Here is an 18400-nt window from a genome sequence, read left to right on the forward strand (position 1 = left end):
CTATTTTTTTTCTTTATATTCTAACTTGGGCCTCCGTTGATCCATTTCTTTCAGAAAAATCAACAAGTCTAATTTCTTAGCTTACTTAAATTGGAATCTCATAATTATGTTGTTTTATTCAGTTTTATTACATATTATAAGAAAAAGTTTTTATTTTAATTTAGAATTTATAAGTTTTTTTTCGAAAGAAAATCTTTTATAAAAAACTAAACTTGAAAGGTTAATTTTCATATTTCAATCTCTTATATGATTCAAATAATCCCTTCAAAATTGCTTATAAAAAAATCCTTTCAAAATTGATGAACACATTCTCAAAAAGAAGTACCCATTATGCTTTAGCAATTTCCTTTGGTTTTAAGAAACAATAATTGAACAATTTAAAACTTGAAAAGAAAAAAAACAACTTGCAAATTGAGATAATGAGAAAACCTCTGATGGGATGACAAGGTGAAACACTCCCTCCATTAATTTTGATCTGTTATAAAATTTCAAAAGTTTATCTACTTTATGAACAAATGGCAATATTCTTGGTAAAATTAAAAGCTTTTACTCTATAAATTTGTTAAAGTTTTAACTTTTTTTTTTTATATTTGAAAGAAAGGGATATGGTTTTTTTTTTTAAGAAAAAAATCATATATTAATTAATAATCAAATACTTTGATGCTTTAGATATTTTAATTTTAATATACGAGCGTCGGTGGCTAAAGACTGAAAAAATTAAAAAAATATAACAAGACTTGTGACGATAACGATACACAAATTTAATGGTTATTTATATTTTAATAATATATTATATTAGCTTTAGATGTAATCTCTAAGTAAGGTGGCTTCTTAATCTGGCCATCAGTAATGATTATAGCAAATAGGGAGGAGCCGGATCCTACACGAATGTGGTCAATCCCTAAAACAATTGTTACTTGAGTCAACTACATCACAGTTGAGAGCATATTCTCTTTTTGTTTTACTTTTTCACACAAATGGAAATTGCCAGCTCAACTTCCGTACTCTTAACAACTACTCCCTATAATAATATTCTATAAGCTCGCAATTTATTCCAAAGCTCTCCAACAATGGCAATGACTCATCAACTTTATAACCATCCAGCTAAATAAAATGTTGACCACACCAATAGAAAAAAGATACTAAAAAAAATGAAATAACTAAAAACACACACCCAAATTACCAATAAAGAATTGCAAAAAGCTTGATTCCAAAAATCATATGCCAAGGCAAGCATAAATATTACGGGCCTACATTTTCATATAAAAAAATACTTATCAAATAAAAAAATTTCATATTTATAAATTTAAACCATCCCATTTTTTCTACTACGAAATTTTTCATATTTTATTCAATTTAATTATCTAATTTTCTAACTACATTAATTTTTTACATTTTTATTTATAAAAAAGAGACCCATTCTAATAATTACTCAAAAAAAATCAACTCAATTCGAGTTAATCTTAATCATGATATTTTTATATCAATGAAGAGTTGAAATTGTTAAGTAAAAAGGATCTTTGTTTATAAGTTTAAGATGTATCACAACTCTTATTCATATGAGATTTAGCTTTACAACATTAAAGAGAAAAAAAAATTAAATTTAAATTTTATAGTATTAACTTTAATAAATAATAAAATCACGAAATGATAATATTTGATGACGTAAGTAAATGAAGAGAGATATTAATATATGTATTATTATTATTATTATTATTATTATTATTATTATTATTGTTTTTATTTCGGGATCTTGCTTTCTCTTTCCCGCAAAAACTGACCTTGCCTGCCTTTGCCTTTCTCCATCTAAAATTTATGCTATTGTCTTTTTATTCTTATTTTCTCCATTAAAAAAAAAAAAGAAAATGCAATTGCAGGTGAAAGTTTGCAGACACCTCCGCCGACTCGTGACAGCTTTTTTTCCCTCTTCTTAGATCGAATCAGGTTTCCGGTTCCTTCGATCATTTCTCTCATCTATTATTTTCTTATATTGCCAAAATTTTCACTTTTAGGTGGAGGGATCAATGAATTTATGACCCTATATCTCCAATTTGCTGGATATTATTTCTCTCATTTCCGTTCAATTTCCTGATTTTAATTTGTTCTTCGATTGTTTTGAAAGTTTTATCCTAGGGTTTCATTTTTATTATTATTTGTGGCAATTAGGAACAGTTTGGTGTAATGGTTAAAAATACTGCTTTAACTCTAATATAAATGATTCCTTCAATATAATTATGCTTTATTAATGGTGAATTGTGTTTTTTTTTTCTAAGGAAACAAATAATGAGACAAGAAAGGGACATGATCTTTTAGAAGTTGAAAATTAGCTTCAATATATTCAAAAATTAAGACTATTAGCTTTTTTTTTTTTTTTTTAATTTGGACATGATAGAGCTTTGGTGGTTATCTTCTAATGCTGTTTATTTATTTCTGGATATGTTTTTCAGGTTCTTATGGTTGCAGAGTAACCTCAGTAGTTCAATTCATTAACACTCGACGTCCTGATTTTGAAGTCCATAGGCTCCTTGATTATTAATTGAGAAACTGTCATTATTGCCTGCAATCAGTGATGTTCGTTTGGTTCTAATGAAATTCCGGAAGTTTGTTTTTGGTAGAAAAGTTGTGTTAGTTACCAATGGGTGTGAGCTACTTGGCAATCTCAGCAGTGTCTACAGCTTTAAGCTTTGTAGGTCTTCAACTGTGGACAGAATTTTCACTCGATAAACTTCAAACTGATGGGTTAATTAGTGAGAATATTATTCATACGGAAAATGTCAACCGTGCACTTGAGCTTCTTTTGGGTTCTTATGCCACAGTGGCTCTACTGGCAATTTTTGTGCTCAATGTATTTATTCTACTCATCCTTTCTCTAAAGGTTAGTTTAATCTTTTTCCATGAGCCTTAAGGTATTTATGATTTGAAATTTTAACTTTACGATGGCATATGAACTCCATGTGATGGTTAATTCTGTTAAAAAATGGATTTATCAGTGATTTTCTCTCTAACATTTGTCAGACATAATTCTGATTTGAAGCAGTAGTGTGCTGCGTCGAGCAATGTACATGACACATTAATTTTGCAACATAAATTAGTTTGTGAAATTAGTTAGTACTTTGCAAGAATCACTTGATAGACTAAGCCATTCAAAACCACATTGAAACTTTTAATTCCCAGTCCTGACTTTAAACAAAAGCTGTAAAAACGTCAAGCAAATATTTGTCCTTCTAAGAATGTTTGAAGATCTTGTGAACAGATTTGGAAGTTCTCCACATCTGAAATTGTGAAGATGAAATTTTAGCTAAGATTCTTGCTAATTAAATTTCAAAAAAAAAAAAAGAAGATTCTTGCTGATTAGTGGGTTTGTGTTATTCATCTCGAAGGTGTTGTTTTTCTGCTTTGACAAAATAGGCAGGCTTATTTTGGAGTCTGGATGTATGTTAAGAACTATTGATTATAAAAGTGAATTTATTCTTTTTTTTTTTTATTGAACCCCGTACTATTCTTGTGTTTTCTACTTCCATGTGCAGACTGTATTCTTTGGTGAGTTATACCCTTCAGAAACTCGGAAATTAGTAGAACGTCTTATCAACTATGTTATCTACAAGGTAAATGTTTAACTGATTTAAACAATATTAAACTGTAATAGGTGGTATCCTGCATTTGTGTTATTTTAGTATTTATCATCCTTGAGGCGTATAAACACTCTACTTCTTTCTTTCTTCTCAAGAGGTTAGTGGGTGTGGTGAGTAAAATTTGATGATGCTGCCCAGAAAACTGATAAAGTGACTATAGTTTGAAGGCAGATTTAATTATGGAAGTTCTTGGTGCTCTTAGTAGAGATAAGGTTTGATTGAGTGTTTGATTGTGCAAATAGTTACGTTTTGCTGGACATGCAAAACTTCTTTTGAGTTCTTTTTGGGGTTTGACACAGCTGCTAATACTTTTAATGAGAAATAGATGCTTTGTGAGTTGATGAGTTGGTTTTTTGTATTGGGAGGTCATCAGATTTGAGCTTCTTGATGGCTGGAGACCACCAGGTGAGGATTCAGCCACTGGCAGTTGTGAATTATATTTGGGCAGGCTCAACATGGGGATTTATTAGATGCTATTCAGGACAAGACCCCCTGGTCAATTGGGTTTGATTGGGTTGGTTTTTTGAAGAGATCTATTACACTGCTGAAGTTATAGTTTCTACAATGCATGATGAGTAACTATGATCTCCATTTCTTTCCTCGTGAAATAAGGAGAGTATCTTTCTTCTTGGTCATGGTTCATCTTGTGGGCTATTTTCTGGTGAACTTTATCTGCTGATGATTCTGCCATCATGGATGGTTAGAAAGTTGATTATTTGTGGTAAGATGTAATAGAACCCTTTATTTTTGTTATCAAATGTATGGACTATTCCTTTGACAGAAATTATCGGAAGATGCATATGGATAAAATAAGGATATGCATGGTTCTCAGAGAATGGCAACCAGCTTGGTAGAAAAAAGAGAAAGGAATGAGAGGAGAGCCTTTAGAGCGGATAGAAGGTCAATATATGCTTCTTTGGTTAATTATCAGCCTGTTTGCTTGTAGAAACCCCCTGGTTCCTCCTGGATATATTCCAAGAAGTCAGTATACTATCCCCAAGTTTTCTTTTAGAACTGGTTGTGTATCTGTCGTGTATAAGAATGGGTACTGCTGTATTCGCGGTGCTGAATTGATTAATTGAACTAAATATCTTGTGTGAGTTGGCATAAGTTGCATGTGGTTGGAATGGTGATACTTTCTTTTGATGAAACTATGTCAGGTTTGAAACCGCTATATATTTGGGAACATTTGAATTTTAAGTTATCTTGACATATTTCCAAGGTTATTTTTTTGTCAATGTTCATATTTTAATTTTTTCTTTTTAACTAATGCTGGTATATATATTGATGAATTTGGTGCAGGGGACCTTTCTACCATTAGTTATTCCACCAACAATATTCCAAGCAGGTCTTTGGTCAATCTGGTTGACAGTTATATGTTGTCTGAAGGTATGTAATGTAATTTGTTATGGAGATCTTGTTTTTAGCTCAGGATGGAGAACTTGAATTTCTTTTTATGCATCGTTACATTTTGTTGAGCACATGATACAGATGTTTCAAGCTTTGGCCAGGGATCGACTTGAGCGATTGAATGCATCTCCTTCTGCTACACCGTGGGCATACTTTCGTGTCTTTTCAGTGTTTCTCTTCGTCATTTCTGTCAATTTCTTTTGGTATTGCTCTGTCTTATTCTTTTGTGAATTAGGAAATACATTTATTAGCACCTTTTTTTTAAAAAATAAAATTTTGACTACAGAATTGCCTTTAGCAAGAAAATAGCATTGCTGTTTTTTAGAATGCATATCAGATTTGCAGTCATTAGAACTGGAAATCGGTGGTGATGCAAGTTCTGTTTGAAATAGAAATGTGAATTCTGATGGTGATTTCAGAAGCATTTAGCAAAGTGGCAAATAAGTTAGTCTGACCTACTAATTCTGCCTTTTGGTGGCCTGGATTTACTGCCCCTCCGACCACCAAAAGAAGAATGGATAGATGGGGGATGGAAAACGTTATTGGAGTCTGTACAATATTGTGAAGTCATCTCACACAAATAACCTTGTTTATTGGGTAGATCATTTTAAAGAGCGTAACCCCAAGTGAACAACAGCTTCAGAATTTTAACACTTTTTCTTTCTGTCTTAACTAACTACACCTGTAGGGTGTGATTCCATGATCTGGTAGTTTTTGGTAATCTTAAAATTTGAAGCAAACAATATACTAGAAAATTTTTTTCTCAGTTGCCTACTTAGCCTCAAAAGGAATGAATATATGATCTATTGAGTTCTATCCTTTCTAGATATCCTTGCATATTTAGTGACTGAGGGCATTGAAGTTTCTGCTTTTTACAATCCCACTTTAGCATTTCCTCATGTACAAGCAGGCAATTTAGCTTTGTACAATTTCATAAAATCTGAAGTATCCATGTTTCTTTGTGGGTGCATTTCAGGATATGGCTGAGCTTTGTGATATACAGAACACTGAATTCATCTATGTTTCTGCTGTTGTTTTTTGAGCCTCTCAGTATTGCTTTTGAGACCATGCAGGTATCCTTATTGAATAAATTTTTGCAATATTTATTTGTTCATGATGATATATAATGCTATTGTTCTGTGAAAAATATTGGATACTGGCTTGATGAGGTGGTTTTGTTATATCAAATATTCTCCATAGGCTATTTTGGTTCATGGGTTTCAGCTGCTTGAAATATCACTCCATTCAGTGGGAAACAGTGCAGATTGCCAAAGAGCAAAACATTTTGATTTATCAGCTGCAGGTATTTCTACTTTTTCTGTATTGGTGCATGGATATGATTATTTAGTTTGTAGATAAGTTGGCCGGGTGTTCTCATACTTGATGGTTCTCTAATTTAGAAGGTCATGACTTTTACTGTCTTGTTTCCTGAGGTTGCTGCTGCAAATCAAAGGAATTTCATTATGTCATTGCCATTATTATCATTATCTTCATCATCATCATTCTTATTAGCATCATCTTCATTACTCTCTTATATATTAGGTAAGGCCATATTAATAAATGGCAAAGGCACCTTTCTTTCTTGCTGACCCTTTTATCAGCATATGACTTGGTGCTATTATGTCCAAGTCTTTCAGATGGGAATGTTTATAACTTTTGGTGTTTTTGCAATTTAGTTCATGCTGCATGTTAATTTTCCAGGCTTACCGGTTATTTTTATTGTATCATGAGATTCTTTACCCAGTAATGTATAAGTTTGTTGCACTCCTTTACTGTTTAACATTTTTCCCTGTACTAATCATTGTTGTTTTCTTACTTGGTCATCTTGCTGAAAAGACAAGGATTTTTGTTCTTAGCATTTTGTGTTTGTTTTCTGCTCTATCTGCCTCCTCTTCTTTTCTTTTGACAATTGTGGATGACTGCAGGTTCATTTTGGGAATGGAAGGGAATTCTTATTCGCAATCTAGGCTTCTTCCTTGACATGGCGACACTGTTAATGGCACTCGGTCATTATGTGCTTATTTGGTGGCTCCATGGCATGGCATTCCATCTTGTGGATGCAGTTCTTTTCTTGAATATACGTGTAAATATTTGTGTAAATATTCCATTGTGCTTTGGAGCATTTTATTGCCCAATATATTGATACGTTGACATCCCACTGCATGTTCCTTCCATTCACCAATTCGATCTTTCTTGAGCAGGCCTTGCTAAGTGCAATTGTGAAGCGTATAAAGGGATTCATTAAATTAAGAATGGCTTTAGGGGCTCTTCACGCAGCACTTCCTGATGCAACATCTGAAGAGATACGGGCATATGAAGATGAATGTGCCATATGTAGGGTATGCTTTGTTTTTTATTGTTGCCTTTTCAGTTTCACTGATTCCTGAAGGTCCAACTAACTTTGCAAAGCACAGGAACCTATGGCCAAGGCTAAAAAGCTTCATTGTAATCACCTTTTTCATCTTGCTTGCTTGAGATCTTGGTATGTTTAGATGATATTATCAAATTTGGTTTGTGTATTTGCTAGTGTGTGCAGCTAAATCTAATGCTGGAAATGAACATACCATGCCAGGTTGGACCAAGGTTTAAATGAAGTTTACTCCTGTCCCACATGTAGAAAGCCACTTTTTCTGGGCAGACCTGAAAATGAGGCGAATTCTCGCACAGGAGAAGCACTAACTGATGAGCAGTTGGCCCGTCAGATAAATTCTGGACTTGATCGGCAAAATGTACCTGGTCATACCCTACCTGCAGGAGTATTCCCAAATCAAATGCAGAACCCTGTAGATGGCAGCCCTTGGAGGTTTGATTTGTTTAAATAGTCTCCCTTAGCTTGCCTTGAAATAACTGTGTGTTGTACCTTCTATTTGAACAATCGTTTAATTGAGAAGTTTGTATTGAATATGAAACATTTACACTTAAATGTCCTGATTATCAACAAAATGCTTTTGGTTTGTTTGGCAATAAGTAGTTCATACATTGTTAGTAACAGTGAAGGTGGTGTCCTAGCTTTTTTTGAAATGACTGTGTTATACCTTTTATTTGAACAATCATTTAATTGAGAAGTTCTTATTTAGATTTGAAACATATTATCAATGGAATTTTTTTGTTTTCTTGGGTAATAAGGATTAAGATAGTGCTCTAGCTCTTCTCCTGCTTGTGGGAGGAATGAATTAATTTAGGTTTGGGAGAATGAGGGACTCCAACTTCATTAGCAGCAAACTGCTGTCCAACATCAACTGCTATCATTTCACATCCATATCCATACCCTTAAAGAGAAAGGTTCCTTCAGTTCTAGAAAGAAGTAAATTGCATTGTGTGCAATTATTTATTCTGTTGATGTAGATGAGAGAATGGAGATGGTATATTTTAGATGCCTTAAAATGATTATGATTTTTATTGCAAACCCAAACAAGCCATTCAACTATTTAGAAACCTGTTTTTGGAAGTGAGTTGCAAATGCTTGTTCTCTTCAGTGTTCTTTGGGTTGCTTATTGTCATATATATTTTTTGCACTTTGTAGGACTGCGGGACTGGATTCAGGATGGTTACATTCCTGGCCAAACCAAAGTGTTGATGGAGCTGGTCCTTCTACCGGTATCAGATCAGTTGGACTTGGGAGAGTTCATATGATGATGAGGCATCTTGCATCTGTTGGAGAAACTTACGCCCAGACTGCTCTTGAAGATACTGCTTGGAGCCTTTGGCCCATGAACCCATCTCAGGCTGCTGCATCTACTTCATCAGTTCCTCCAAATGTTGGTGGAAGATACCCTGGAAATGCTGGTAGTTTACATATGAGGACTGCCTCACGCACAGCAAATGACAACATAGCAAATATACTTGCCATGGCTGAGACTGTTCGAGAGGTTTTGCCACATGTCCCAGATGAGTTAATTTTTCAGGTAATGTTAGGATTTACTGCAGTAGATTTAACGTTTTTAACGTACAGCCACTTAGTATTTTTTAATTATTCCAGCAAAGAAAAGCTTAGGGTATTGAATTACTCCCATTATAGCGGCAGTGATATTAATTTCTAGATTTTAACTATTTTGGCGTTCAATGCATGGAATTTGCAGGACTTGCAGAGAACAAATTCTGTTACCGTTACTGTGAATAATCTTCTCCAAATGTGATAATGCACTGTGTTTGTTTTCGACACATTCTTCCAGCACATGAATAGATCGTTGGTCTTCTATATAGCCAACCCTTTTAAGGTTTTGGGATTAGGCAAGGCTGTTGAATTAACACAGGTCCTCTTATAACGTTTCTTTCCCTACAAATATCCAGATGGTTAATTCTCTGTATATAAAGGCAAGTTTGCTCAATCAGATGTCAGTATGGAAAAAGGGAAAAGGAGAAAAATATATATGTTTTTTGTTGTTTTCCTGTGAAAAATAAAGTTGCTACATATAGGTGGTCGTTGGTCCGGCTGGTTCATAGCACTTTGGTTCTGATCCTGCATTTCAAGCGAGAAACGGATTGTACGATGGTGGCCGTGGGGCAGCTGCCCTCACTCAAATTCTAAAACCTTTTGTAGTATTATGTAACCATCCACAAAAGTTTTAGAAAACTTTTAATTCTGCCCTTATTTTGAATTTGAGTAACTGTCAGCCCTGCCATGCTACAGCGTTGTGCTGTCTTATTTTAAAATAAATGGATTGTAAAAATATGCGTGATTTTATATAAATATGGTTTTAAAGAATGATACAAGTTCTTGAATCGTAATGTTATAATTTTCATACCTTTACGTGAGTGTGGTCTCAATATTTTTGCCCCACAAAAATGGGCAAAATTAATGCAATGAATGGCAATGAGAAGGGAGATGGAAAAGAAAAAGGAGTATCACATAAGGGTGGAGGAGTTAAAGTTCTTTGACTTTACTTCTTTTTCTCATCCGTAAAGAGGAGAGAGAGAGAGAGAGAAGGGGGGGGGGGGGGGGGGGGTGGTGTTGCTAACTGAATTACTATTATATAGTAACACTTTCTCTTTGTAAAATCATGTCAAGCTCATGACAATTGCTAATGACAAATCGATATTTGAGCAAAGGACTTAGGATGGTCCTTGCAAAATTTCCCTAGGCTAGGCATTAGGACAGGAATACTATTATCTTCTTCTTTTTGTGCGTCCCATCTCTTTTCATTAGAAAAAAGGAAGGGGCTCTCAAAAGATGTTGCTGGCTTATGCATAAAGTTAGTACAAGTTAACCGCCCAATTTAATTTAGATATATTTACTACTACAACTACCAAATTGAACTCGACAAGTTCGCATGTTTAAGTATACAGCTAGTTTGATTGACCCAAGATGCGGGGATTTTCACGGTTAGAAAACATTGGACTGTAATAAAATAATATTTGTTGGTTAGTTATTGTCAATGTAACAAGGTGAGAAAGAGCAACAAACACGGAGTCGCAAAGCATGAAATCAGGCGACAAGAGTTTGGAGTTATTCCATGGGAAAAATGAAAACAGGGCAACCCTCTTCCCTCTTGCATTGAATCCTCCATTAGTTTTCTTCTCTTTCTTGACTCTTCTCACTTACGGACACGGTTTCTGGCTTTCTGCCCCCCCCCCCCTCCAAATATTTTACTGTGGGCTTTTTGACTACATTCCCTTGGTGTTCTACAATTTTGCTGCGCAAATCACTAAGCTGCTTCCTTTCCTAGTTTAATTGTACTTCATTAAAATAACATGGATTTAGAAAGTTCTAAACCCTCCTTTGATAGGGTAAAGGGTCTATGTTTTTGGAGGGGCCCCAGCTGAGTGATCTTTTTTTAAGGGGACGAACGAGAGCAGGACTAGCCAATTTTTATTAGAAAGTCAAAAGTTAAGAAAAATAAAAGTTAAAAATTTTCAAAATTAATATATTAAATTTAACTATTAATAATCAAAAAATTTATAATAGATAATAATTTTATATAACATGTAAATCAAAATAAATAAAAAGAAAAAACTTATAATAGTACTCTAGGAAAGTTTTGTTCGACGATGGTAATATCTTTTTAAATATAAACAATTAAATTATTTATAAAAAATTTATCATCCATTTTGTTTCGAAGTCTTGTCTTTTTCAATATAAACGATTAAAAAATTAACGTAGTCAATATCCATATTCTTATTTTATTATATTTAAGTTTATAATACTAAATATTAAATTGTAATGCATAAAATATAAATAGTTAAATATGATATACAGAATTAATAATTTCTTCTTATACTCAAAATAATTTCCTTTCAAATAAATATAAAACGTAAAGCACATTAAAAACATATACTCAAGATAATTTTTTCTAATATAATTAGGATTAATAAAAAATAATATATTAGTAAAATTTTAAATAACAACTAATAATGCAACACTAGAACTTATATTTGAGAATTACATATATAATAATTTTTTAATTTTTAAAAATTAAAATTATTAAAAATAAAATCCACATAACAAAAAAAAAATTATGACTAGTAAGAGATATAACTTATATAACAAAAAAAAAAAGAATATGGTTAATGATTCGTAAAAATTTAAAAAAAATCTATAAAAACTTAAAATATATAAGCAAATAGAATATAATTGAAATAATAAATAAATAAAAAAATAATAATAATATAAATAAAAAATTAATTAAAAATTTTGTCTCTTTATAATTTCACAATACGATAAAAAATAAAAAAGAAAAAGATGGGTGAAGAAACTTAAAAAATTAAAAATTTGAGTAAAATTGAATGGGATTTGTAAAGTTATTTTATTATTTTTTAATTATATTAATTATTTAAGAATTTTTTTTCAAACATCATTAAAAAAATATATAATATATAAAAAATATCAAAATTTTTTTGGGCCCCCCATTACAAAGGGCCGCTCCGCCCTGGGGACGAAGGAGCCCATCTTTACTTCTGTACTTTGTTCTTTACATAAAGTCCCTTCTCTCGCTATCTTGCATGTTCTTGGACAGCTTCTTTTGTCCGTCAACAGAACCTGCTTTTAATGCAAAAGTTTGCCATTTTTAGTCGCAAATAGCTACTCTACTATTAACTCCTTGGCCCCCAGTATTCTTTTAATAACTCTTCTCTTTTCTTTTTCTTTATTTGCTCCTCTGTCGTTGATTACTCCTTGCGAAGATTAAATCAGTCTCTTCAATCATGTCCATCACGTTATCTTCTTTACTCATCTTCTTCTCCTGCCTTTCCATGCATGCATGTAATGCACGGCATCTAAGAGTCATGGACGACAAGGCGCTAGCTCCCCATCAAAAACTTCAATTTTCTACCAAGGTTGGTTCTCAGCTGGTTCTATGTTTTCTTCAGTGTTTTGTTTCTTTGAAGAGACTAGCAAACATAATATCATCGCTATATATTTGGTCAAAACTCTTACATTTTTGTTTAGTAAATGATTTTGGTGATTTCTTATGTAGGCTTTGGAAAGTGTTGAACTCAACAGGGACGACCAAATATCAGTTCGGGAAGGGAGTAGCGGAGAGAGTCATCACGCAACAGCAACAGTCGTCAAGCCAAAAGACTCAGACAACCTCCTTAAGGAAACGAAACAAAACAGAGAAATGTCATCATCAGTTCCTGTTCCAATCAAGCCTCTTGTTTCATTTTCTGGACGTGTGCCTCGAAAGAACTACGATGAACGTACTGGGTTTTTCTCTGATTATTCTAGACCCAGAACACGCCCTCCTTCTCATAATTGAAGTGTCTATTATAATTTAATACTAATGTCTTTTTTTTCTTTCATTTTTTTAAGAAAAATCAACTTTATTTTCATGGTTTTTAAGCTTGAAGCTGCCTTGGGTTCTCTTCTATAATTAACAAATGAGGCCAATTAATAGCTTTGGTCTCTGTATATTTGCTCCTACATATACCTATACAAACTGGAGAAACTGGCTACCAAATAAATATAATTCCTGTTCTTTCATGCTCATCAAAATTACTACTATTTCATCATGATGTTGTTCTTTATCTTTCTTTTTCTTCTTATTCATCTTAATTATTCCTCCAAATTGGTGTGATGCTATTATTCACTGATAGGGATGGAACATGCAGCAACTGCCAATTTTAAGCCCTCTAGTCACGTGGGTTTGCTTAGGGCAACAACCATAGAGGTAAATTAATAATGCAATACTGTATGTTGTAGATGGGTCGAGGAATAGAAACTTACTACAAGTTTTTTTTTTTACCACTTCTCTTTTCACCATGACAAGAGCCAGCCAAATGGCCTACCCATCAAATTATGCATGTGTGAGTCCATTATAAACTTAAACCTAATTATCATCACACCCATGGAGATCATTAGATGGAAAATGGATTATTAGATAGACATCTTGACATATTAATTAATTAATTAATTAAGGTTTCAAACTAAAAAAACATGCCTTGAGCACTTTATTAATGATCTTAAAATAAAGATAGATAAGAGCTTTTCCTCAATTCTAATTGACATTATTAATTGTCTCCATTCCCATTCAATTATTTAAATTTGGGATATTCAAATTAATTAAATGCGTTGATGTGAAAACTAAGGAAAAAATTGGAAATAAAATCAAACGCTACAATCCCAATTATTTTATGGAAAGCAATATATATATATATCTCCATATATATGACATTATACTGTATGTTGATTTGTCTAGGGCTCAAGGAGGCGAGGGCTATCAGGTGTAGAGCATGGTTCTCATGTTAAAGAAGGCAGATATGACAAAGCACAGGAAGATGCAACAGCTACGGATTATGACCAACCACATCAGAAACCACCTATTCACAATAGAGAAACCTGAGTAGAGCCAGCAAGCAAACTGATAATAGTACTCATATATCTTCTAATGGTCTTTCATTTCATTTTATCTTTTTGAGATGGTTTACACAGCTGTAAGCCCGTAGAGCTATAGCTAGGTTCATGGGCGCTAATGAAAATTATGTTTGTAAGTTAATTTCCCTGCTTCCTTCAGGGTCATATTGAGCTGTTTCTTGGCCACCTTATATATGGCTTAATTATTTGCCAATCATGTCTATCCTAAAAATATAGCTTTTCTCTTTTTGAAAGCCCTACGACTTAAAAAAGAAAGAAAAACAAAGAATCTCATTAAATTAATAACAATAAAGCCAATAAATTTTGTTGCTGATGTGTGTGAATGATCGTCTAATTTGTTTCAGACAACTATTGTCATCACTTTGAGATAATGTGAGAATATATATATATATATATACATAGACCAGCATGTCGTGGCTTAAACTGAAATGGGGCTGTGCCGTGAGCGCCAATGTTTCCATGGAAACAGAAGCTACAATTCAACTATGCTTAGCTTGTCCTAAATGATACTACAAATCTTTCTTTTGACCTCAGTAAAGCAGTCATACCTCTTTCACCCAAACAAGGGTTTCAAACTTATTTAATTGGCTCTCTCGATATATACCATCCAGGAGTCCAAGTTCCAGTAGATGAATTGAAAAAGGAAAAACGAAGGAAAAAGAAAACACTCACGCACACACACATTCATATTCGATTCTTTCCGACTGCAAGATTTGTGGGTTTAAGAATATTCAATTCTTAGGAGTAATTTTAGAGACAATCCTTGTCGAGTAAATTAATCCTAGAGCTTCAAGGGACAATGTACGTACTTTTTTTTTGTCGTGACTGACCTTGCAGCAAGCTTTGTCGACCCAAAAGTGGGGAAAATTTATCTGTAAGTCATCTTCAATCATGTGCAGAAACACTACCTGACTTAAAAATTCTCTTACTTGTCATCCTAGTCTTTCTTTTTTTTTTGGGTTTTACACAGATTCAAAGGTTAAATAGCTGGTAAAATCGTAGGGTTTAACTTAGGCTGGCCTCATAGGAGACACAAGACAAAGGTTTACTACCATTTCAAGAATGTCCCCCCGAAGAAATATCTGTAACATGCAGTAACAAAAATCAAGGGGAGAGGACAAACGGCCATACACTTGGAAAGTTTTGAGCAATTAGAAATGAATAACAACTGCCCAAATCCCCAAAAGGAAAATTTCAATCCATAGAAGAGATAGAAGATCTCAGTGCAATGGGACCGCTTATGCCTGCCTGCCGCAATCTCCTCCGAACATGCCTAAATAAATTTTGGAAAGAGATGCACTAATCCTGCTGGGCATGTGAAATATAATACTTAATATAAAATAGATTTCTTATGGAAGTAATATATAGTTATTTTTATGCACTAAAGAAAGAGAGAAAATTCAAAAGTTGAGGGTTTTTTTCTTTTAAAATAGCTTAGAATTTTGATTCTGCTTCATGGGGTAGTTTTCATCAGCACTTCTTCTCTCTTTTTTTTTTTTTTTGTTTAAAAATTGTTCAATACGATTAATGACCAAATTTTTTTTTTAATTTAGATACTTTTTAAAATTTCAACTTATTATTATTTTTATATTATTATGACTTTATTTTTATAATACATCCGTGTCAAATATATATTTGATAAAAATATGTATGGAGATCCATCTTTTACATATATGCAAAAATTTTTTTAAAAAAATCTACTTTTAAATATATATATATGTCAATCCAAAATTTCTCTTATGGCTCATGCAAAACTCGTCCACGCTTAAGTTTCTAGATAAAAACCATCAAGTTCGTTTAGTGAAAACTTTCTGATAACCTTAATCTTATTTGAATATTTAAGACCAAATTGTATATAACCTTACTTCATGTATAAGTATAACAAAGATACACCAAATTGGTAAATAAATCAGTGATCCAACATGACCTTTCTCATATATATGTAACACTTCTTTCAAGCCAAAGAAATCTACAAAAAGTAAGTACCCTGATCTGAAATGCAAGATCACTACTCCCCTTCCATGATTCATTCACATGATCTAAAGATTCAACTTGGTCTCTGACTCTTGTAGGCCATCAACAATCTCCAACTATGACCACGTATTGTCCGTTTTGTTGCCGTCTTGCTTTAAACCTTTCAAGTTTCAAGTATTGCACTCACTTCACATAAAGAGTTTCCCCGAAATTCCACGTAGCCAATCAGTGGAAGTGAAAAACTCTAATATTTTCAAGAGATTTTCTTTTCCTATTGGCTTTTGGGTGACAGAAAGCATTGTAACTTGGTTTTCGTAACCGTCACCAAAATTCTAACTTCTCATCCAAGTAACCGACTCATCCCATGCATGAACGCCAAAAATAACTACTAAAAGCCCTTGATCCTATCTATCTTCAAGACAAGAATAACGAAAAAAAAAATGACGAAGAAATCATTCACGATTTTGCAAAAGAAACTGAAAGAACTCGAATCCGAACTCAACCAAGTGTTTGCTCTTCCACCAGAGACTCCGCACCATCAGAGTTTCTCACAAGACATCCAGCAACGATTCCTGTTCTTGAAAAACCTTTTGTCTGCCGAAATCGCTTCTCGCCCAGGAAAGCCTTACTTGCAACATATTGCTCAAAGGTTTTTGGAACTCGAGTCCGCTTTTCAGGATTGGGATAGTTTCCAAGCTTCAGCCCCTGACCATATTGAAAAGGGTTCAACGTGTTCTTGCACCGACTCCTGCCTCAATGACGATGGCGAGGCAGCGGAGGGTTCTCTCGAGTTGAGTTTGGCTGATATGGAAGAAGTAGCGGAGCCTTCTGCAGAGTTGAGTTTGGCTGGTTGGGATTTGGAAGGTTCTGATGAAGAGAGAATGGTAACTGTGCCAGTACTGGAGAACCTTGAGACGGCTAGAGTTTCTGAGGCTGAGAGTGAACGGAGAAAAGAAGAGGAAAGAGTTTGGGTGGAGGCAGAGAGAAGCATGAGAAAAGAAGAAACGAACAGGGTTTGGTTTGGAAAGTATTTGCGGACTTTGGCGAGCGGGGTGGTGCTTGGTATGGTTATGATGGGCTGTCTGATGGTAAGATTGTCTGGCTGCTTTCATTATGCAAGTGATTATACTTTTCGCCTTAGTCCTACTTAGGAATTGTGGCCTTGTTACAGTAGTTTTGTGATGACATGTAAACTAGGGAGGGTGATTAATGACATGACTTCTATAACTTGGGGGAAATTCTTACATTTGGAATTTGTATGCATTAACAGCTTGTAAGTTTAATTTTTCCATTAGTCATAACTAAGAATGATTATTTCTATTATTTAACAAAGAGTTAGATTGATATATATGTTGCATATATATGTTGCATATATTAAGACCCTGCGCTGGAATGGAAGAGAGGAAACTGGTGTATGATCTTATGCTAGGCTCTATGTTGTTCAACCATGAGGCAAGCTTATTCCATCTTGTTTCACGTCACGCGAATTTCTTCTGAATTAGTTCCCATATCGTTCAGGCACTTAGTCTGGTAATTCAAGTGCATGTAGTTGTCAATTAATACTGTTGATTAATTTGACCTTAAGATTTTGTTATTATACTTAAACATGTATGCATTCTTAAAAAAGCACGAGTCTATAAACGTGTGGATCCCTTATACGATTGATCTTCGCTAGGGTTAAAATTGGGGTTTGTAAATCTTGAGTCTATGAACGTCCACTCAACTCGAACACTGAAAGTATCTGAGACCAATCAGCCAAAAACTATTAACCAATCAGAGCATGACGGCTGGCCAATTAAGTGAAAGGAGATAGCTTTCAAATGAATCAAATCTGTCAAAACAATGAATGACCTTTAATGAAAAAACATTAGAATATGATTTTATTTCATTGTTTATTAGTAGGAAATCTTAAATTCATATCTATTTGTGCTAATTATCAAATGGCATAATACTCAAATAAACTCTTATTAAATTATTAAATAAAATTTAAATAAATTTTTATTTTTTATTACATTTAATCAAGCTTCTATATTTTTAGTTTGAGTCAAACAAACTTTTATGATTAATGATGGATTAATTACTATTAGTCAAAATATTACTTGTTATTTTATATTTATGTGACACTAACATAACATTGATGTGAAAGATAAAAAATGTCATATGATCATATTATCACACTAAATTAACATGTCACATCATAATCAATTATGTATATTATCATATCACATCATCATCAATTATAATATATTAATATGCCATGTTCGCGTCACAAATGGTATTCATAAGAGTTTATTTGATTTAAAAATAAAAATATAAAGTCTTATTTGACTAAAACTTAAAATATAAAAATTTGATTAAATACAATAAAAATAAAAAATTTATTAAAAATTTTTTAAATAGTTTAAGAAAATTTTCAAATATTATGTCTTATCAAATTATAGGAAAAATAACTTTGCAACATTTAATATAATATAGGAAAGAGATAACTATAGGAAATACGATTGTTGAGAGGATTACATTGTAATGTTTGATTTAAAAATATTTTACTAAGAATGTAATGTAAATTTACAAAATT

At 33.1% G+C, this 18400-nt stretch overlaps 2 protein-coding genes across 3 annotated transcripts; both read left to right on the plus strand.

Annotated features, from left to right (window-relative positions):
* The first annotated feature begins 1749 nt into the window (after positions 1 to 1749).
* On the plus strand, positions 1750 to 9747 carry RIN3 (RPM1 interacting protein 3). 2 transcript variants are annotated; one of them, XM_018117440.2, is made up of 13 exons: positions 1750 to 1944; positions 2448 to 2875; positions 3528 to 3605; positions 4935 to 5021; positions 5124 to 5245; positions 6019 to 6115; positions 6243 to 6345; positions 6968 to 7137; positions 7244 to 7381; positions 7457 to 7524; positions 7615 to 7845; positions 8566 to 8947; positions 9122 to 9747. In XM_018117440.2, exons 2-13 carry the CDS (start codon positions 2636 to 2638, stop codon positions 9176 to 9178), a joined length of 1773 nt encoding a protein of 590 aa, XP_017972929.1. In that variant the 5' UTR covers positions 1750 to 1944; positions 2448 to 2635; the 3' UTR covers positions 9179 to 9747. The 2 variants fall into 2 exon arrangements, with proteins under 2 accessions (XP_017972929.1, XP_007038391.1); XM_007038329.3 differs by having other exon boundaries at positions 1751 to 1944; positions 6968 to 7125.
* A 2369-nt stretch (positions 9748 to 12116) lies between these two features.
* Positions 12117 to 12858, plus strand: LOC148763785 (uncharacterized). The gene is made up of 2 exons (XM_088804970.1): positions 12117 to 12314; positions 12455 to 12858. The coding sequence occupies exons 1-2, from the start codon at positions 12183 to 12185 to the stop codon at positions 12734 to 12736; spliced, it is 414 nt and encodes a 137-aa protein (XP_088661096.1). The 5' UTR covers positions 12117 to 12182; the 3' UTR covers positions 12737 to 12858.
* The last annotated feature ends 5542 nt before the right edge of the window (positions 12859 to 18400 follow it).

The sequence above is a fragment of the Theobroma cacao genome, chromosome 3 (genome assembly GCF_053813885.1).
Source record: "Theobroma cacao isolate CCN51 chromosome 3, ASM5381388v1, whole genome shotgun sequence".
NCBI lineage: Eukaryota > Viridiplantae > Streptophyta > Magnoliopsida > Malvales > Malvaceae > Theobroma > Theobroma cacao.